Source organism: Anomaloglossus baeobatrachus, chromosome 3 (assembly GCF_048569485.1).
Source record: "Anomaloglossus baeobatrachus isolate aAnoBae1 chromosome 3, aAnoBae1.hap1, whole genome shotgun sequence".
NCBI classification, from domain to species: Eukaryota; Metazoa; Chordata; class Amphibia; order Anura; family Aromobatidae; genus Anomaloglossus; species Anomaloglossus baeobatrachus.
Window position 1 is genome coordinate 519,118,618 of NC_134355.1, and position 23,343 is coordinate 519,141,960.

General features: G+C 45.2%; 1 protein-coding gene across 7 annotated transcripts in view; it reads left to right on the forward strand.

Annotated features, from left to right (window-relative positions):
* Window positions 1-8,682, forward strand: part of LOC142295483 (cysteinyl leukotriene receptor 1-like) — a 50,001-nt gene extending 41,319 nt beyond the window's left edge. For 4 of the 7 annotated variants that reach the window (XM_075338584.1, XM_075338582.1, XM_075338585.1 and 1 more), the window contains 2 exons: window positions 3,015-3,067; window positions 7,404-8,682. In XM_075338584.1, the coding sequence (XP_075194699.1) occupies window positions 7,404-8,447 (1,044 nt within the window). In that variant the 5' untranslated portion in view covers window positions 3,015-3,067 and the 3' untranslated portion in view covers window positions 8,448-8,682. The remainder of the gene's footprint in view (window positions 1-3,014; window positions 3,068-7,403) is intronic. The other 3 variants (XM_075338588.1, XM_075338587.1, XM_075338586.1) reach the window with 1 other exon arrangement.
* Window positions 8,683-23,343: the final 14,661 nt, after the last annotated feature.

The following is a 23,343-nucleotide window of genomic DNA, read 5'->3' on the forward strand; positions in this document are numbered from 1 at the left end:
ACCACCGGTGTCTGTGATTGGTTGCAGTCAGACCCGCCCCCATGCAGCATGACAGCTGTCTAACTGCAACCAATCACAGCCGCTGGTAGGTGGGTCTATATCGGGCAGTAAAATAAATAAATAAATAATTAAAAAACAACGGGTGGTCCCCCCTAATTATGATACCCAGCTAAGATAAATCCTCACAGCTGGAGGCTGGCTATACTTTTTAATATTGATGTTCTCTCACTTCAATCAAAATGAAAAATAATTTAATGAATTCTAAAATGCTAGGTTTGAAGTTGCTATACATAGGTACACAACCTGAATAATGAACATGCTAATGAACATGCGGCAACAACAAGAGGCGATGCTGCAGGCCTTAGGCTTTGAGGAAGGGGCGTACTGGTGACATGAGTTATTAATCTGCTGGCGATGGATGCAATGGGCTTTAAGAAAATGGTGTCGGAGCAGCGCATGTGCAGATAGAGATCTCGGCTCTCCAAAAGTCTGTGCTGTAAAATGGTTGTAAAATGGATGTAGTAAGGTCTAAAGGGTTGAAAAAGGATGCAGAATGGGGAAATTGCCCTGCAAACAAATGTGGATAGAAAATAAAAAAAATCAAAAGAAGACCGTGGGCTCCCACCTATCTTTGATAATCAGCACAGGTAAAGTAGACAACTGTGAGCTGCTTTACCTTGGCTGATTATCAAAAATAGAGGGGATCCTATGCCATTTTTAATTTATATACATTTAAAAAAAAAAGCATGGGCCCCACCTTATTTTTGATAACCAGCCAAGATAAAGCAGACAGCAGGGGTCTGATACTATCAGGCTGGGAGAACCTATCCAACCTAAAAACAGAAGCCCACAGCTGCCCCAGAATTGGTGCATCGATGAGATGTGCCAATTCTGGTGCTTTGCCCAGCTCTTCCCAATTGCCCTGGTGCGGTGGCAATTGGGGCAATATTTTGGGGTTGTCATCTGTGAATTGAAAGCTGACATCAAGCCCAGGGATTAGTAATTGGCATTATTGGCATCTATCAGACACCCCTATTAGTAACTCGGGAAATATAGAGTTTAAAGAAAAAACACACATAGGGGAAAAAAGGTTTATTAAAATAACAACTCCCCACACTCTCTCGCTCACCAATTTATTGAATTTAAAAGTTTTTAGTTCCATGTTGTACAAGTTTTGTTTCTTTCTTTTTTTTTTTTTTTTTCTCCCTCTATATATTTATATATATGTATGAGTCAAACCCTAAGGGCCCTACAGTTATATTAGTTCTAATGTGTTATGGGGGGATTCTATCTATGCTGTGTATAAAGTGTACAAGGTGTATGTCTTAAATTTGTATGTAAAAAATATTTAATAAAAATAATCTGATAAAAAAATTAAGCTTGTTCACAGCCTTTCAACAAGCTTTAGCATATGAACAGTACCCAAACTCCGAACTTCAGTCGTATATAAATTTATAATTCTCCCAGAATAATGCGACTATCAGCAGCAAATACACATCTTTCTATAATCTCCATTCAGAAAAATGGGACAGTAATAGAAACTTTTGGAACTTTTTAATATATGTTTATGTCGCGGGCGGAGGAGGGGACGCTGCGCTCTCCCACTGCTCGGGTTCGGCTGCTGCCGCGGCTGCTGCTCGGTGGTGGCTCAAGCGGTGGGCCGGATCCCGGGGACTCGAGCGGCGTTCCTCGCCCGTGAGTGAAAAGGGGAAATGTTTGTGGTTTAGGGATATTGTCCGTGACGCCACCCACGGTTGTGGTGAGATTGGTGACACCACCGCTGCTCTGGACGGGGATCCCGGGAGCGATGACAGGGAGCAGCCTGGATGTTAGTTCTCCCCTCTGTGGGTAGGGGGTTGGTTGTCCCGGGGCCCGGTGAGGGGGTAGGGATGGATGGCAGGCGGGTTACAGGGCCTGGTGAGGTGCAGGGTCGCGGGGGCAGCGCTGTGCCGCACGGCACGGTGGTACTCACTCAGCCAATGATGAACACAGAGTCTTCGGTAAAACAAACGGCTGAATGGACGGGTCCCACAGACGGCTGCGGTGTTTCTCCTCCCAGCAGGTTGATGGTGACTGCCTTTCCCTGCACCTGTGTAGTGTAGACGGCTCCAATGGGTTCCCACCGGTAACCCGCTCCCCAGCTTGGATATGTGCTGAAGGAGCCCCTTTTGCCCGCAGGCTCTGGCCCTGGGAACTTTAGCCTTGGCGGTGACTGTGTTTCCCTCTCTCGGTTGGACTGTTGCCTTCTGTCGGGACTTGGCTGCTGGGAAACCCAGGAGGTTCCCTTTGCTAACGGATTTGACAAATTGCACGGCGACTCCTAGCCTTGTCGGGGTCCGTAAGCCCCTGCCGGATGGTGCTGGCTTCTCTTTGCGTACTGGTTTGGTACCGCCGGGCCACCGCCCGTCCACGGTCCTTACGGCTAGCTCCAATAGGCCTCTCCTGCAGACGGTCACCACCGTCTGCCAACCTTGCTGTTCCGTCCGGGCCACACACCCGGACCACTTTCTGTCTGCTCCTCTACCACTTCATTCCTTCCACTTAAAACTCTAAAACTCAACTTCTTCCTTTTCCCGCCTCCAGGACTGTGCACTCCTCGGTGGGCGGGACCAACTGCCTGGCCCACCACCTGGTGTGAACATCAGCCCCTGGAGGGAGGCAACAAGGATTTTGTTTGACTTTGGTGTGCCTGACCGGGAGTGTGGGGTGTGTTGGTGTAGTGCTTGTGACGTCCTGGCTTGTCCAGGGCGCCACATTTATATCAGCCCTGTTTATTAAAGTAGGGGAGGGCACCGACTTTGCTAACCAAATGCGACTAATTTATAGTGAAATCACATATTGCATATTTAGTCGCAAAAATGCTATCAACTGAAACCTTATTCCATGTGATTGTTTGGTAAACCAATGGATTTCTGAATGTCCAACAAATGCATGGGACAGTAAAGAAATGTTAGCAATGGATATGCCACATTTACATTGACATTTCACTGACTTATCTTTTTTTCTTTTACAAGGATTTCTAACTATATATCAACAGGAATATTCCATGGGAAAAAGGTAAAATAATGTAAGTGTGATATTGTCACCATTAGTAGAATATATTTATGATGGCTTTAGACACCAATCTCCCAAGCCGTGGACCAGCCACTGACTTTGCTTTCTATTTTTATATTCTAATGCTTCATACATGAATTGCGCAATACTAAGGCCTCATTCAGATGTTTGTTTTTCACATATGTCTTCTATCTGTGGATTTCATGGATAGATCATGTGCACATTATAGTCTATGGGGCAATTCACGTGTGAGTGGGGTTTTTTTGTGGACTGAGTGGTGAACAAATAAATCATGATGATGTGTCCATTATTGATAGGAATTACACTTCAAAACTACCCATAAAGGCTCTTTCAGATATCTGTGATCATCGGTCCAATCTTGCATTTTAATGCACGGACTGGCTGTGCGTTTCCTGACCTGAACATGACAGCCTCGTATATTTCTATGAAGCTGTTATGGCTCAGGTCAGGAGAAGCATAGCCAGTCCATGCAATGAGGTCCAAGACTGGACCAATGATAACGGATGTCAGAAACAGCCCTTAAAGTGTATAGGTCCATGAATATCACATACAACACATGGATGTTATCAGCATTCAGTCGGTGGGACGTCCATGATTCATATTGAAATCAGTACCAGAGTAGAGAATTCGGGTGTATGCCGCACTGTCGCCAGAATGACCAAATGTTGATTGTATTATAATTTCTTTTATTCAGCTCAACACTTTTTGGAGAGATCATCTCCTTCATCAGGACAATCAAGAAAAATCAACCTGGGATTGTCCTAATGAAGAAGACTGAGCTCTCTGAAACACGTTGACCTGAATAAAAGAAATTATAATACAATCAACATTAGGACATTCTGGTGACAGCGCGGCATACACCCGGATTCTCTACTCTGGTACTGATTTTAGCAGCCACCATTTCTGAAGCGTACTTAGGGGTTGTGACTGGCACAACCCTAATAGGTGAGTTAATCCGCCTTCATTATTTCACTTCATTTATCTAGTAAGACCCTATCTGCACCTTTGTCCGTAGTTGTCCATGATTCCTATTGGATAGTAGAAGCTTAGTATTTTTATATGTTTTATCAGTAAATCACTGCTGAAACACTGATGATAATAACTGTCACACTGACCAAACAATAATGAGAATAAGTCCTAACACACTGATGAAATACAGAGGTTTTTTTACATACATGGAAATTCCCTGATGTCTGAATGAGACCTTATTCCTTTTTTTAATTGTAACTTCAACAGATTCATAACATATTTATACATGAAACAAAACTGACAGAAAATGTGACTAAAATATAATAATGTGTTAAAGTGTTTTTGACAGAACAAAACAATGGATTACAATAAGGTATTTTAATTATCTATGAAGGAAATTACTTTGTGGAATTTTATTTTAATTAGCCTTCATTTCTCAATAAGCTCTATTCAGCTTCACAAGTCATACATCAAAAAACTACATAACAAACCCTGAACTTTTGCAATGCTTTTCTTGACAATACAACACTCTACCACCCGGTGAGCGCTACCTGCAATAGTTGTATAAATGCAGCTATATGACAGTTATGTTGATTTCCAGTTAAATCCGAATATGAGCAGAAAATATTTCCTTTATCACTTATGTCACCAGAGAACTAAACTTCACAGTCTCCCTAGTTTTCCAGGCTTCGTATACATATCTATTCAACTAATAATGTGGTCACTGATACCAGATCATGGTTCACACTTTATAGCAGGAATATCAAATTGTACCAGTGTCAAACATCAAAATAAAACTTAGAGGTATTCTCATCAGAGAAATTCATTATATATCAACACTATAAGTCCCTACACACAGGGGTTTCCAAATATTTGTTTATGTCAACCTTCTTCACAAAATTTCATAAAATATTATGTAGAGTGCAGTAGTGGCATACCGCTAATAGCAGCTAACCACGCCTCCATCAATCTCACTGTATGTCTGACATATCAGTGCAGCAGGCGTGGTGGCATGACTACAGAAAGAAAAAAACTTAAATAGACCTGATATCCCCTTTAATTAGATCTCCCCCATGCCATTTAAGGGTGCTTTAGACACTGCGACATCGTTAGCAATATCGCTAGCGATCGCACCCTCCCCCGTCGTTTGTGCATCACGGGCATATCGCTGCCCGTGATGGACAAAATCGGTAGTACGCGTCACACGTACTTACCTACCTAATGACGTTGCTGTGGCCGGCGAACAACCTCTTTTCTAAGGGGGCGGTTCGTGCAGCATCACAGCGACGTCACACAGAAGGCCACCAATAGAAGCGGAGGGGCGGAGAGCATCCGTATGAAGGACACTCCCACCTCGTTGCCGGAGGACGTATGAATGCTGTTGTTTTTCATTCCTGGGTTGTCACACATAGCGATGTGTGCTGCCTCAAGAACGACGAACAACCTGCGTCCCAAAATATCAATGATATTTGGAAAATGAACGACGTGTCAATGATCAACGATGTGGTGAGTATTTTTGATCTTTAGCGGTCGCTCGTACATGCCCCACGCAACGACGTCGCTACGAGGCCGGATGTGCGTCACGAATTCTGTGACCCCCAACGACATCTCATTAGCAATGTCGTTGCGTGTAAAGCGGCCTTTAGTCTGTACTTTTTAGATGGTTTGAAATGCTAAGATCATCTTTTTCAAATGTGCTAAAATAGTAATGTCTTGATTCATTATGGCTGTTTCACCAGTTTTCTGAAATAATTTCTTCCTTTTTAGTGGCTTTAGTATTTGTGTCCTATTCTCTATGTTTTGTGTCACTTTTTAAGTTGTCTTTCTTATTTGTCTTTTTTTTTAATTTTTCCTTGACAGCTTTGCTTGTTCTACACAGTTTCATAAAATGTGATTTTTCCCAAACGTTATATATTTCGGGAGTGTACACCTCATGCCAGTCGCTGCCTGGAGTAAGATTTATGGAGGAGTGTTCAATTTGGCACAATTTTGGTGCTAAAAAGTTGCAAAATATGATTAACACCAATAATAAAGAACAATTTTGTGCGAAATTCATGAACTGTTTACACCATTTTGAAGAATCTGTTACAAAAAAAGTCAATAAATACGACAAGACAGCACAAGAAAGTGACGTCTATAAATTGCAAATGGTGAATTGGCCCTAACAGCTAATAATTTGATTTTTATATTTTACATTTACAGTATATAATAAATGTATTCTTCAATTTCTGCATCCTCTGTCCTAAACACTAGAGGCCACAAGAGCAATCTAGTAAATAAATGGCCTTTGTGGTTTCACAAGAAATTCTAGACTAAATAGTAAAAAGTTATAAACCTTATCAAGTATGTTTTTCCATCACATATAAAAACCACGGTGTGTGTGAACCCTACTTTAGTATCAGTAAGTTACTAATTGCTACTGTGTTAATGAATGATGAGCTCTGGCTGTGTAGTTGAATGGATTTTGTACTTTCACATTATATTTTATGTAGACTTTTTTATTTACAGACACCAGTTTTTAAGAGTTTGTTAACAAACCTTTCACTCCTTGGAAGGAGTAATACAGCTCAGTTTTTGTTTTATTGCACATAACTGAGCCTATGGACAAAGGTTTGTTGAAAGGCAACCACCCCTTTAAATGTTGTTGTGTGGTATAAAAAAAAATCTCAATCGCACTGTCCAGTAGAAGGCTTTATGATTTACAGTCTATAGCATTCTGCTATTTTTTGGTTCACAGTGAGAATGGATGCGCTATCAATTTCAGGTTGCTGCTCTCTCCTTTGTAGATTTTCTTAAAGTGAACCTGTCAGGTGCAATATGCACCGAGAATCACGAGCAGTTCTGGGTGCATATTGCTAGTCCCTGCCTAACCGTCCCTGCATCTAGTAGCATAGATAAAGAGATCTTTAGAAAAAATATTTCTAAAGATTCTTTATAATATGCTAATGAGGTCAGGGACTAGTCATGGGGGCGTTATATCCACCGATTAGTCCGCCCTCTTAGCATGATAGCACACCCACAGGGGTGTACTAACATGCTATCCAATGCAGTGTCACTAGCAATGATGTGTTTACCTGTATCCGCGGTGAACGGTGAGCTGAATGTCCCACACTTCTGGTCATGTGCGGTATGAACCTGACCGGGTGTACAGGTCCCAGCTTCAGACAGGTCTAGTGCGCATGACCAGAAGTGCGGGATATTCAGCTCAACGTTCATCACGGATACAGATACACGCATCACTGCTGGTGATGCTGCATTGGATAGGATGGATTGGAAACACTTTACATTGCTAAGTCTGGTTGCAGTGGGACATGCTGATACAACATATACTGTAATGCACTTTGTTTCTATCTTTCTAGATGAATGACAGTGAGGCAAACACAACACACCCTTGCCCAATAGACGATGATTACAAGAACCTGTTATATACAGTGATCTACATCATTGTTTTCCTCAGTGGGCTGCTGTTTAATGGGGCTGCCGTGTATGTTTTTTGCAAGGTTAGGAGAAAAAAAGGAATTTCAACGATTTGCCTACTGAACCTCGCAGCTGCTGATCTTCTGTTCATATTATTCCTGCCTCTAAGAATATCTTACTACCACAAGAATGGAAGTTGGATTTTTGGAGACTTTCTGTGCCGTGTTACTACATTCTCTTTCTTCTACAGCATGTACTGCAGCATCTTTTTCTTGGCTTGTCTGAGTATTTTCCGCTATTTGTCAGTGGTGCACCAACGAGCAATCAAAGTAAAGACCGCCATTAAAGTTTGTGCCGGTGTCTGGATTTTTACGGGTCTAAGCACAATACCCTTCCTCCTTTCTGGAATCATTGTTCGGGAAAATGTTACAAGGTGTTTTGAGCCCTCCTTGCTGTCAGCATGGAAGAGGGTAATGTATATGAATTATTATGCTTTGGTTGTTGGATTCACACTGCCTTTCTTGGCCATTTTGGTGTGTAATGGATTGATTATCAGGCATATTGTTATTATGCCTATGGAGAAGAAAACCATTCAAAAGCAAGTTACTATGATAGCCTTGATTCTTTTGGTTTGCTGTGTCTGTTTTTTGCCATATCATATTCAAAGGACAGTTCATCTACATTACTTGGTTCATCATCCGGATATCTGCACCTTACATGGTGTCCTTCAGAAGACAGTTGTTATAACACTGTGTTTAGCTGTTCTTAATACCTGCTTTGATCCTCTGTTATATGTATTTATAGGTCATGGTTATAAATCATGGCTGCTATATCTATGCAGGCCAAAAAAGGCTACAAATGGAAAAATCTCATCTACTGACTCAAGTGGTGTCAATCAGGCAATGGTAGAAGAAGTACCAATGGATGAAAATGGTCAAAGATCAAGCAATGATAATGAGCTAAACAATGGAACTCTTATTTGCTAGAACTATTAAAACAGTTTATATACACAAGTCTGAGCATATGTTTGTATTGGGTTATTTTTTTTACTGAACTATTGACATATAGAGGAAAGAGGCACAAATATAACATCATGTTAAAAAGATAGGAGAATGAACTCCTAAGAGTTTAAACATGAACAACAGGTAAACCCCTAAAAGTCCCGCAAATGTCATTTGAATATGTATATTTGCATGTCAATAAAGGTGATTTTTAAACATACAGCAGTTTTATATTTCTCGGAAATATTTAGCAAAAATGTTATATTTTTTCAATATGGCTCATAAAATATAATTGTAAGAAACCTGATTCTGAAATATCCATGCAAAGAACTGAACTTACAGTGGACTATATACTTCACCTGTATGTTTGCCTTTTCCAATTGCTATAGTTTAGGGTTTTCATACTCTGGCTTGCCTTAGCTGAGCTGTAAGGAAGAGGGGGGAATCTCTATGCACTCTTGGAACGAGAGGTTGAGGGAGCGGGTGGAGACCCTAGAGGAGGTGGAGAAAGCAGAAGTGGTGGAGGAATCGGTAAATCCAGCGGTTTGTCCTACAAGGCTTGGGGATTTCCAGACTTGGGAAGCAGCCCTTTCCCTTCCTGCCCCTGCAGCCACCAGAGTAACCCAGTGCCCAGTCAGTGAGATGTAATGTCCCTGACCATGTGTACTCATCCAGGTGTCAGTAGTAAAATGCACCCTGGGAGACACAAGTGTTTCAAGGAAAAGGTAATGTTATCTGTGACATGATGGTGTAACAGGCACAACTTTAGTAGAGAAGTAATGGCGACTGGGCAGTTTGTACTGAGGGACTGCAAGGGCTATCAGGTTTCGGAAACCACCTGTATCTACCAGGCAGAAAGGCAGCATTTCCATGGCCAACAGTTTACAAATGGTGAAGTTCAAGCTCTTTGGTTTGGCATGTGTGGGAGGAAATAATCTTTGTTGTCACCAAAACTGCGGAGCAGAAGACTGGTGGCTGTGCTGAGTGAGGGTGGAGTAAGGTGTTCTTGACCAACCGATGGACTGTGAGGAATATGTAGGCGGCGATATGCAAACCTGTTGGCAGCCCTACGCCTGGGCAACATCACACATGTGCCTTGCATGGCTCACGTCCTCAACCTGGTTGTACAGAAATTTCTAGCCTATTATCCTGGCCTGGAAGCGCTGCTGCAGAAGGCTCTGTTGCTGAGTTCTCACTTCCACCATTCGCACCCTGTGGCTAATCTACTTACAACGCTATGAAATGTCTTTCGGCCAACCGATTAACTGGATGATATGTGATTTGCCAACACAGTGAAATTTCATTCTACACATAATGCAGCGACTGTGGCAGCAGCAGCAGCAATCCCTGGTGCACTAAACCATGAGGCATAGACTGGGACTACACGATGCAAATATGGGACAAATCACGATTGCAGAGTGGGCCTAGATGAAGGACCTCTGTACTATCCTGCATAGTTTCGAAATAGCTAAAAAGATGGTTAGGGCTGCCGATGCCGTCATCAGCATCCCTATTCTGCTCATCTACATGTTGGACCAGATTCTGAATAGTCTGCGGGAGGAGGTGGGGGTCCCAATGGAAAAGGAGGAAGCAGTGAAAGATGAGGAAGGGATACCATTTCCTGTAAGGTCTAGACAGTCATTGCACAGGCGGGTGTCATGGGAGGGTGGAGTCTATTGATCAAGGCAGGCTCTTGGTAACAGATAAACTGGTAGTGAAAGTGCAGGAGTTGAGGAACAAATGGAGCAGGAAAAGGTGATGGGCACCGAAAACTCAGGAGATGAAGAAGATATTGATTCCGTCTTTTTTTTCCATAGTTGGTGGGAGGGGAAAGAGGAGGCAAGCTTGTGCATTACTCTGCTACCAACACAATATGGACTTGGACCTCATGGAAGCATCCGACACATGAGCACCTTGCTGCTGCAACATAATGTCCGTATTGTTAGTATTAGAAATAGTTCTGACTACTGTGTTGCCACTCAGTTAGATCCACGGTACAAGAGTAAATTTAGCTAGATGCTTCCCCTCTGGAAAGGGATGAGTGGATGCTGGAGTGGAACAGCTTAACAGTAGTTTTCCACAAGACAACAGTCAGGCACACAGCATGCATTGCAGTTCTAGAATTCCAACTCAGGAGCATTGCGTCGTTAATGCAGAAACATAAGCAGTAGCAGCAGTTCAATTGGCAGAAGCAATTTCTATGAGATTTTAAGACTGTCACGTGCACCAGCAGAACAGGGTAAAAGTCTGACACATAGTGAACGACTGGAGAGTAAATTGCAGGAGTATCTATAGCTCAGCATCATTGCCATTTGGAGGCAATTGGACCCTTTTACATTTTGGTCTACAAAAATGAAAGAGTGGCCTGAGCTCCCAGTCACGCCTTAGACGTATTGGCCTGCTCGACAGCCAGCATTCTCTCCAAACATGTCTTCAGCGCTACTGGTGGTGTATTGACCGATATACGCATCCGTCTGTCCCCTGAAAGCATAGACTTCCTAAATTTCATAAAGATGAACAAGTCATGGATGTCCGATGACTTTGCCACCCCAGTCCCAGAGTGTGCAGATTAGACGATGGTGTAGTGTCGGGAGTCTAGAAGCAAAACGCCTATGCCTGTCTATCATCTTGCTGTCTCTGGTGAAAGTAGAAATGCTGGTTCAGGCCTTGTTACAGGGCCAGTCCCACGCAGCAATGTTGTGGTGTTGGACTATTTGTAGTCTGTGCCAATTGTTGCCACTTTTGCAGATTACTGACCTTAATTTTTGGAAATGTGAAGACTCCAAGTAGGATCTACTAGTTGTCTTTTGCCTGTAGTGACAGGAATATGGGAACAAAAGGCCTAATCCTGTCACTCATGCAGCTCTTGATTTCAAAAACTGAAACGCCAGCCCAAATCCTGTGTGTAAGTCAATGTAATAAGGCAGTGCTGAAATTAATATGCATTGGAGAACGCAGTCACACAGCTGCAGTGCTGTGGACCACTATGCAGGCCAAGCTTGATCAATGGCTGTCTCCACTAAACCTAGAACCAGAGAAGGCCATGTGCAATAATGGTGCAAATGTTGTGGCAGCACTACGCGTGTGAGACATCACACATGTGCCTTTAATGGCTCAGATCGTCAACCTGATTGTACAGTAATTTCTAGGACACTATTCTGGCCTTGATGCACTGCTGCAAAAGAGACGTTTGCTGTGTGATCACTTTTAAAAATGGAGATGCCAGGCCACATCCTGTGTTTTGCATGGACCATACCTCCCTGATGTGCAAAGACACTATGGGGAAATGAGGGGGGGAGAGGGGGGCAATTGATGCCACTGTCCTGCTGTGTGCCTGAAAGGTTTTAAATCTTAAGAGTTTAAGATGGGTCTCCAAGTTGTGTTTTGTCGGCACTTGTATGGACACACCAGCCCTACACCTGTCTCTCATCCACTTCAATATTTTTTATATTAATAGACTAGGAAGCTAATGGCTAAGCCAAAACAGTGGGGCTGCACTGTAAAACATAATTTGCTGTTTTGGAAGCTTTTTGACCCTCCTTAAGTTGTTTTTTCTGCCTTAGGCTTATCCTCCTATTGAATCCAATGGGGTTTGGAAAGGTTTTGATTTGGTTCAACAAACAGTTTGGTGAACATAGCATTTGTTCGGTATTGCTCAGCAAGCTGAACTTTAAAAGATTCGCTCATCTCTAATGCTGAATAATCAAAACATGGCCACACCCTCAGAGATTTGTGGTTAAAATCCAAACTTGAATGGGTCTTGGTCATGGGCCATAACTTTGTAATAAAAAAGAAAAAAAAAACTGGTACAGAATCAGCCTTGCAGCACCAATTAGAGGACATTCTCAGTGTATAGAGCAGGGGTGGGCAATTAATTTTCCCATGGGGCCGCATGAGAAATTGGGATTGGTTTAGAGGGTCGGACTAATATAATTAACTCAGTTCTACCCAATATACTACATTACTACACCCCCTCCATATACTACACCTCTAATAAACTACATCACTACACCCCTATATACTACACCTGTAATAAACTACACCACTACACCCCCCCTATACTACACCTGTATTATACTACACCCCCTCCATATACCTGTAATATACTACACCACTACACCCCCATATTCACCTGTATTATACTACACCACTATATAATACACCTGCGATATACTACATCACTACACCCCATATACTACACCTGTAATATAGTACACCCCCATATAGTACATCTGTAATATACTACACCTCCATATAGCACACCTGTAATATACTACACCTCCATATAGTACACCTGTAATATACTACACCTCCATATAGCACACCTGTAATATACTACATCACTATACCCCCATATACTACACCACTATATACAACACCTCCATATAGCACACCTGTAATCTACTACATCTCCATATAGTACACCTGTAATATACTACACCCCCATATGTCACACACCCTGCTCCCCATACAGCCTGCACCCCCATATCACACACTACACCCCCATGTCACACACCCTGCTCCCCATACAGCCTGCACCCCCATATGTCACACACCCTGCTCCCCATACAACCTGCACCCCCATATCTCACACACCCTGCTCCCCATACAGCCTGCACCCCCCAGATCACACACACTATACCCCCATATGTCACATACCCTGCTTCCCATACAGCCTTCACCTCCATATCACACACACTACACCCCCATATGTCACACACCCTGCTCCCCATACAACCTGCACCCCCATATCTCACACACCCTGCTCCCCATACAGCCTGCACCCCCCAGATCACACACACACTATACCCCCATATGTCACATACCCTGCTTCCCATACATCCTGCACCTCCAAACCATACACACTACATCCCGATATGTCACACACCCTGCTCCCCATACAACCTGCACCCCAATATCTCACACACCCTGCTCCCCATACAGCCTGCACCCCCCAGATCACACACACACTATACCCCCATATGTCACATACCCTGCTTCCCATACAGCCTGCACCTCCATATCACACACACTACACCCCGATATGTCACACACCCTGCCCACATATCTCACCCTGCCTGTACCCCAACTTACCCCTCTCAAACACTTTGCACCCCTTCACATCCATCTGTCAGTCTGCAGCCCTCATATGCCACTCACCCTGCACCCCCTCTCATGTCCCCTCTTTTCTTATTACCAGTCATCATGTGTCCAAATCTCCTTCAGGAATCAGTATCTCTTGCTTTCTGCCCGGCATCCTGTGTCTCCTCCCACACAGTCACATGGGCATGACGTCATCGCAGGTCCTGCAGGATGGATTATTCCGTCTGCTGTGCAGGTCAGGAGCACTCCTGCTCTGCCGCAGCTCAGAAACGGCTGGTGGGCCTCTCCAGGTCAGGGGCCTCTCTACTGACACTGGGCTCCCCTGACTCACAGGCCGACCCCCTGACAGTTGTATTGTCGGCCACTACACAACGGCACTACACATAGGGGCCCGGCAGCCGGCTCTGCAGAGCGGCTGCCGGGCCACTATAACCCTGTGGGCCCGGTCGCAGTGGCGACCTCTGCCACCGCGGTCGTTACGCCCCTGAACCCATGTACTACACCACTATATACTACACCACTATATACACAACACCATATACTACACCTGTAAAACTACACCACTACACCCCCAGTATTAGTCACCAGTCCCCCCTCCCCCATTGTCCCCTCCTCAGCTTATTAGTCACTACTTACCTCTCCCTTGTTTTTGTCACCATCCTCAGGCACCTCCTTACAGGCCCCCCCGCTGAGCTGCTCTTTCTGTTGTACGGACCCCCACTGAGCTGCTCCTTCTCTTATATGGGCCCTGGCTGCGCTGATGCTGTTCTGCGAAAGGCCCCCGCCGTTGCTTCTCTCCGTGAAGGCCCCCGCTGTGCTGCTCCTTCTCCTGCCGGGCTGGAACTTTTGAAATGACACACGCAGCGCAGTACTGATAAATTCAGAGCGCGCGCGTGTGTCACTGACAAAGTGCCGGCAGGGAACAGAGGAGAGACTCCTGCGTTCCGCTGCCTGCACTTACTGTGCGGACCTGCAGGATCTCTCCCTGCCCGGCACGCTGCAGCCCGGCTCCCCTGCACCGCCTGAAGACGGGCGGGCCGGTCACAGAGAGTAGGCGGGCCGGATGTGGCCCGCGGGCCGCCCCTTGCCCAGGTGTGGTATAGAGGATCTTTCACTGGATTTTTTTCTATATATACATCTCTATTCTGCAACCCCAATATTGGTTTAAAAGCCATTTGAATACAACATTATGAATTAAAAGATCTCATATTGACCATGAACACAAACTGAAGATTTTTTTTCTTAGCATTTTATCTTGGAGCAAAAGGTTGTCTAAGCACAGCCAATGGGTTCTTTGCTGATGACCTAAAGTAATTAGCACTTACATTAATTGTCAGATTGTAAGAATGTATCAACCTCTTAACAGGGAAAGTCATGCTTTAACGATTATATTTTAATCTTCAACACACCAATTAAGGTTTTTTTAAATTGCCTATGTCATTTCACTTGAATAGACATTTACTTTTATGTGGAGTGATTAAAGCTAGATTTTGAAGATTTAATGGAAACTTCTCTTATTTTGTCCATAAAGATGAAAAGTAGAGGATAAAAAGACTTGTTGGGATCCCAAATGTGGACTTTGGTATAGCATTGAGGTGCACATTATTCATTTTTTTATATGTTTTTTTAACCTGAAGAAGGCTCTATGAATAAAGTCGAAATGCATTGTTTTATTATATGCACACATACGTATGTATGTTTTATTAAAATAATCTACCAAGACCGACCTTATCAAAGCTGGATATATTGCAAGCGCAACATGCGATCTATTGCATCTTTTTAGACTCCATATGTGGTATCTACGACAGAGGGGATTATTCACAGAACATTGATTGAGCAGCAGACCATTACACCAGAAATAAGGATATATTTTACATGAGCCTTATGTGCTCACTAAGGGCTCATTCAGACGACCGTTCCGTTTGTCTTGTTCAGTTACTGTTATTTTTGCGGACCTACATACAGGAGCATCTTTTCAATGTCTTTTGTGTAGGATCGGATGACACATGGAAGCACTTCCGTGTGCATCCGATCCTACAAGAAAACAGATCGGATGCCGTATGTCCGTTCCGTTATTATGGAACATGTCCTATTCTGTTCCCTAATAAGTAACTGTGACTCCATACAAGTCAATGGGTCCGTAAATTCCCCGGAAGCCACATGGAAACACTTCCGTGTGAGTTCCGTCAGGTGCCCCTGCAGTCTGTGTCCCGCTCCCGCAGCTGACCGCACTGCAGTGTGTCAGGATCTGGCCGCACTGCAGTGTTAGCAGCTTCTCACACAGCAGTGCGGGTAGCTGCGGGGATGATGAGTGCTGCCATCAGGAGGTTAGATGAGATCATTACCTGCAGTGATGATCTCTGATTCACCTCTGACGTCAGGCTCATCACTGACTTCCATGACCGCCGCGTTCTCACATCAAGTCTCGCGGGTGTCCCGAGACTGTGACTAGAGGTGATATCATGGGCTCCTGCGATACTTCGCTGTGAATGCCGCGGACAATGGAAGTCAGTGACAGCACTGATGTCAGGAGTGCAGGACATCATCACAGCATGTAATGATCTCATCTAACCTCCTGATGGCAACACTGGTCATCCACCCTGCGGTTACCTGGGCTGACCTCATGATGTTAGCTCAGGTGACTGCTCTGCACTCCCAGCCAATGCGGAACATTCTGTTGTTCATTGACTGGGACAGTGAGTATGGATCGACGAGGGACCCCCTTATTGGATGACAACGGACCTAGATTTGATTGTTCTTTCCAATAAATTAGCGAAAGAGTAAATGTTTTGGGGAGTGTTTTTTCAAATATTTTTTTTTTTGTTGTCTATTTTTTTTATTACTGACTGGGTTAGTGATGTTGGATATCTGATAGATGCCGTGACATCACCAACCCGAGGGCTTGATGCCAGGTGGCATTACACATCTGGTATCAACCCCATATATTACCCCATTTGCAACCGCACCAGGGCAACGGGATGAGCCGAGGTGAAGCACCAGGATTGGCGCATCTAATGGTTGCGCCACTTCTGGGGTGGCTGCAGCCTGCTATTTTTAGGCTATGGAGTGTCCAATAACAGTGGAGCTCCCTAGTCTGAGAATACCAGACCCCAGCTATCCGCTTTACCTTGGCTGGTGATCCAATTTGGGGGGGGAATTCCACGTTTTTTGTTTTAAATTATTTATTTAATTTACAATAGCAGCGTGGGGTGTGCTCTGTTTTGGATTACCAGCCAAGGTGAAGCTTCCAGCTGTGGTCTGCTTTACCTTAGCTGGCTACAAAAGATAGGGGGGATCCAACAGGGTTTTTTTTTTAAATTAGTTATTTATTTTTTGGCTAAATACAAGGCTAAGCACCCTTTAGTGCCACATGAAAGGCACCAAAGGGTTCAACATTACAAAATTCTGTGGAGTGGAACTTTATATACAGTACAGACCAAAAGTTTGGACACACCTTCTCATCTCTAGAACAATTGTTAAGAGGAGACTTTGTGCAGCAGGCCTTCATGGTAAAATAGCTGCTAGGAAACCACTGCTAAGGACAGGCAACACAGAGACTTGTTTGGGCTAAAGAACACAAGGAATGGACATTAGACCAGTGGAAATCTGTGCTTTGGTCTGATGAGTCCAAATTTGAGATCTTTGGATCCAACCACCATGTCTTTGTAGAAAAGGTGAACTAATGGACTCTACATGCCTGGTTCCCACCATGAAGCATGGAGGAGAAGGTGTGATGGTGTGGGAGTGCTTTGCTGGTGACACTGTTGGGGATTTATTCAAAATTGAAGGCATACTAAACCAGCATGGCTACCACAGCATCTTGCAGCGGCATGTTATTCCATCCAGTTTGCGTTTAGTTGGACCATTATTTATTTTTCAACAGGACAATGACCCCAAACACACCTCCAGGCTATCTAAGGGCTATTTGACTAAGAAGGATAGTGATGGGGTGCTATGCCAGATGACCTGGTCTCCACAGTCACCAGACCTGAACCTAATCGAGGTGGTTTGGGGTGAGCTGGACCGCAGAGTGAAGGCAAAAGGGCCAACAAGTGCTAAGCATTTCTGGGAACTCCTTAAAGACTGTTGGAAAACCATTTCCGGTGACTACGGGGTACTTTGCACGCTGCGACATCGCTAGCCGATTATAGTGATGCCGAGCACGATAGTACCCGCCCCGTCGCACATGCAATAACTTGTGATAGCTGCCATAGCGAACATTATCACTACGGCAGCTTCACATGCACTTACCTGCCCTGCGACGTCGCTCTGGCCGGCGACCCTCCTCCTTCCTAAGGGGGCGGGTCGTGTGGCATTACGGCGACATCACACGGCAGGCGGCCAACAGAAGCGGAGGGGCGGAGATGAGCGGGACGTAAACATCTCGCCCATCTCCTTCCGCATAGCTGCTGGACGCAGGTAAGGAGATATTCCCCACTCCTGCGGCTTCATACACAGCGATGTGTGCTGCCACAGGAATGAGGAACAACACATCGTACCTGTCGCTGCAGTTATATTATGGAAATGACCGACACTACACAGATCACCGATTTTCGACGCTTTATGCGATCATTTATCGGTGCATCTAGGCTTTACACGTTGCGACGTCGTTACTGGCGCCGGCTGTGCGTCACTTTCAATTTGACCCCGACGATATTGCAGTAGCGATGTCGCAGCGTGCAAAGTACCGCTACCTCTTGAAGCTCATCAAGAGAATGCCAAGAGTGTACAAAGCAGTAATCAAAGCAAAAGGTGGATACTTTGAAGAACCTAGAATATAAGACATATTTTCAGTTGTTTCACACTTTGTAAAGTATTTCATTCCACATGTTTTCATTCATAGTTCTGATGTCTTCAATGTGAATCTACAATTTTCAGAGTCATGAAAATAAAGTAAACTCTTTGAATGAGGTGTATCCAAACTTTTGGTCTGTACTGTATGTCTTTCTCATCTATTATCTATCTATCTATCTGTCCCTCCATTCATTCATCCCTTTATCTCTCTATTTATCCCTCTATCTATCCATCTATCTATCTCTATATCTATCCATCCATTTTTCTTTCTAGCTGCTTCTGTTTTTTGCTGTCCGCAAAAAAACACGGAAGACACACGGATGACACACGGACCGCCTACGGAACGGAATGGATGTCACACAGATGCCACACAGATGACACATGGACCATATACTAAATGGAACGGATGTCACACGGATGCCACATGGATGCATCAGTGAAAAAACAGGACCATGTTTTGCGGACCGCAAAAATGGGACGGTCGTGTGTATGTAGCCTAAAGGTGAGTGTAATAATTACATATTTTGCCAATATAAGTTTAATGGTTTACTATGCTCAGAAAAAGCGCTGCACAGTGTCTTTTCCTTCTTTCCTACAGTGGGATATATTGAATCTTATTTTGACTATGTATGTGGGATATTTTTGCGTGGCCATACACTTCTGGCAGCTGCCAGCTGAATGTTTGATTGCTATTAATCTTGACTCCCTCAATAGACATGCATGCTCAACTTGGTTGTGCTTGTTTGTTTGTATTTTTATACATATTTATATTTTCTTTTTCATATTTAGAATTTGAGGTAGAGATGATCAGATCAATGTGTACAGAATCAAGTTAAGTTATACATGAATTTAAATATTTTTAAATGCTATTCAAAGTTCACTAAAAACCTGGGCCGGCACCATTTTGCTCACAGCTGGAGCATCAGCATGGGAAACATAAATATTGTGTTGCAGCAAGAGCCACAAACAGGGCTCCTTTTCCTCCCAAGGGTTGGAGATGATGGTTCAGACAGCTGACTGTTTGCTATATTGAGGGCCCTCTGGTTGGCTAGGTGGGTTGAGTTGCCACAAGGATATACTAGGTTAGCATTCTCAACACAAGTTTCTGATGTAGGATAGCTTCCCGAACTATTACAGTGCCTTGTGAAAGTATTCACCACCACCATCATCCCCACACACACACACCTCCTTGGCATTTTTTTTTTTTGCTATCTCACTCTTCTTCTTGTCTCTTCCACAGATCTTCGACTGTTGTGTGGTTCGTGGTCATAACTTTGTAACGAAGGATTTTCCAGAGGTTTTCTGTTGAGTTTAGATCAGGATTCTGGGCTGGCCATTGCATTGTTTCAATGCTTTTTGTTTCAAGAATTGGCTTTACCTGTTTGCTGTGAGACAGGGGACATTGTCCTGCATGAAAATTGCTGGATGGTTGATGAACACAAGTAAGGAAGCACATGTTGCTGAAGAAGGTTCTGATACACACTTGCATTCACTCTGCCATGCAGCTGTAAAAGAGGTCCAGTCCTTCCTGCAGAAAACACTCCTCAAACCATGACACTTTCTCCACCACCTTTCACTGACTTCTTTACACACTTTTGTTCAATTTTTCCCCAGTTTGTCGATGAACATAATGTTTCCCATCAGACCCAAATAAATTAAACTTGCTTTCATCACTGAAATGACCATTGAGGAAGGATTCTCCAGTCGTGCTGTATGTGTGTTACCCACCAATACCATCTGTAAATAATACACGAACTGCATGTGACTTGGTTTAAAATTGGCCACAGCAGCCTTTATTACCTATTATTTACATACTAACACAAGGGGGCGCCGTCCAACGGGCGACCCCAACAAATAACAATAGGTAACACAGTAACCAATACAGTAAATATACAACCCTGAGTAGGCCCAGTCCAGGAACCACTTCTCACCCCAGTATCCCTGGCCGCAACACACCGACCCAGAGATGAGGTATTAATCACCTACGGATTAACCCCCCAACTTTGCAGAACCCCGTGCCTGCAACATCCCGGAACCTGGAGCCACCATACCAAGATGGTGTCTCTCTGTCCAGTTACCATTGCCTTCAACCGCCTCTGGACCAGACCTACCCCCCGCTGCTGTGACAAAGAAACAACCCAGACCAAATTCCCCTCGGCATTATACACAAGGGAGGGTGGGCGGGGATCGTTCCATATCCGGAAGTCAAGAGAGAGGGGGTAAGTCAAAGTCCTTTACTTACACCCCTCAACTGTCCCACCTCTTCCTCCAGGGAACTCCTCCTACCCACCAATCCCTTTACTCTGCCTTATAAACAAACCATTCCTGTTTCCATTAACCCCATCACTCCTTCCCTTCCCTCTAGTCATGTCGCCCCTCCACCCTATGGGTTCCATGGCTTTCTTGACCATTGAGGAAGGATTCTCCAGTCGTGCTGTATGTGTGTTACCCACCAATACCATCTGTAAATAATACACGAACTGCATGTGACTTGGTTTAAAATTGGCCACAGCAGCCTTTATTACCTATTATTTACATACTAACACAAGGGGGCGCCGTCCAACGGGCGACCCCAACAAATAACAATAGGTAACACAGTAACCAATACAGTAAATATACAACCCTGAGTAGGCCCAGTCCAGGAACCACTTCTCACCCCAGTATCCCTGGCCGCAACACACCGACCCAGAGATGAGGTATTAATCACCTACGGATTAACCCCCCAACTTTGCAGAACCCCGTGCCTGCAACATCCCGGAACCTGGAGCCACCATACCAAGATGGTGTCTCTCTGTCCAGTTACCATTGCCTTCAACCGCCTCTGGACCAGACCTACCCCCCGCCACAGGACAGGGCACGTGACTCCTTACGTGGCCTGGACCCGCCACACACCAAAAGCTTGTACCACACCTCCACGCAATCCCAGCGTCCACAAAACAGCACCAAGCACGTGAAGATGCACCCCCATCGCATCCCCAAAACCACCCGTTCAGCGCCACCAACCTTTGGCGCCGCCCCCCCAATAAGGCTCAATTGATACTGCCTATCGCACGAGCCACACGCCATTCCAACCTGGTCACACTATCAAAACTACCCCACGATTAAGCTCAGGTATGTCTTACACTATGCAACAACCAACAATTTTTTTTTTTTTTTTTTTTAAAACATTCATAAATAACTTCTCGAGATACCAAATCGCTGCCTCCAATTTACTGGACCAGTACCATCGACCCGTCCAGACCCAACTGGCAACATTCAGGCGAGCCTCAGACCGTCGAGGCCCCGAGAACCAACGAATGCCCAAATATCCAAATGAGGCACACCCTCACCACAAAACCCAGGGGTTATAAACCCACAGATAACACCAACCTGTTACGCCAACCCATTCCACTCCCAAAAGACTCAAATGCCCCCATTGCCTTAACCCGATAACAACTGAGGCCAAACGTAACACCGAAACAAGAGGACTCCCACCTCCCAATACTTCTCACAACCCCTTTTCTGAGCCCACCGAGGGGCCTCCGTGGCAGCCCAATCCAGAAGGAATACGACCCATAGTATTCCGGGCGCCCACCCCCGCCACCTGCAATCAAGTCTGCAGCACTGCCACAAAATGGTACCTTAACAAACGCGACACAATAATGAGCCTGGGCGCCCTCACAACATAATTCCGCACCCGGGACCGCGTATAACAACACCAACCTTCACCACCCGCCTAATCTAATTCGGTGAGCGACAAAGCCGGCGCTCAACCCACTGCACCACCTCGGACACATCCTCCAACATCCAACCTCCGCTCTTGACCGTAGATGGGCTGACCAACCCCACAATCTCAAAGCCCCCCAAAAGGCTAACACAAACCGTTTTGGACAAGGGAAACAAAAACCCGCTCGTGCTCAGATGAACATAGCCGCCACAAACCACTCACCAAACGCTGCCACAAAACAACGGAGACAGACCCTTGTATCCCGCTCCCTCACACCCTTACGACCAAACCCTTCAAGGCCTGCCGCGCTCTAAGATCCTGCGAAAACATCTCTCCACATCTAATCCTTAACAAGACAGCCACAGCCGCCACCCTCTGCTCCACTGCGGACGCCGGCCTAGCAGCCTGAAAACCGTTACTCACCACTGCCAACGCCACCATCAAATACTCCACTGGGCCTTCCTCACACATTGTCCCAAACGTTATCCGCGCCACCCATACTTCTGAATATCAGCCCCAAATAACCTCAGTCACTGGGCACCGAGCCGCTCCCCAACACAGCCACACCAGACTCCACAAGCCCTCCGGACACACCGTGCCCACCTCGTCTGCTACCCGGCCTCAACTCCCGAGACCTGCAGAACTGGAAGGAAACACAGCAGCTGCTATTCCCTTGGCGAACCCCAGTACTGGTTGCGCCACACATAACATTTTTTTTTTTTTTTTTTAAAACACATCCAATTGAGAAACCAACTGTCGCAAGTACGCCACCCTTGGCCCCAGGATTAGCAAACCAACTATTAATCGAATTCTCCACCAACTGATAGCCAGAATGACAGCACACCTTCCTCTTGGAAAAAACTGCCAACCTCCACCACCCGACCACTACCACCGATTGGAAGCGCTACCCCACAATGCCCAACCAGAAAACAACTGGACCCGCTGCCTCCGAGTACCGCAGCTACGTTCCATCAGGTAGCACCTTACCCAGCCACAATCCGCGGCCACTAAATCGCCGTAAGAAAAAACCTCCTACACCATCAGATCATCATTGATCTCCCTCGTGACCACACACAAAGGATCCGATGGCTGCACCCTTGGCGCAGCCATCGCCAGCCGTCCAGCAGACACGCACCCCAGCGGCGTAACTCTGCACCCGTGGTTCGACCGCCCCTGCAAAGACTGCACCGCCTGAAACCGCACCGTCTTAGCTGACCTAACTGCCTCTATCGCAGCCCATAGGACCACACCATTACCCACGAATCCTACCCCTCTGAC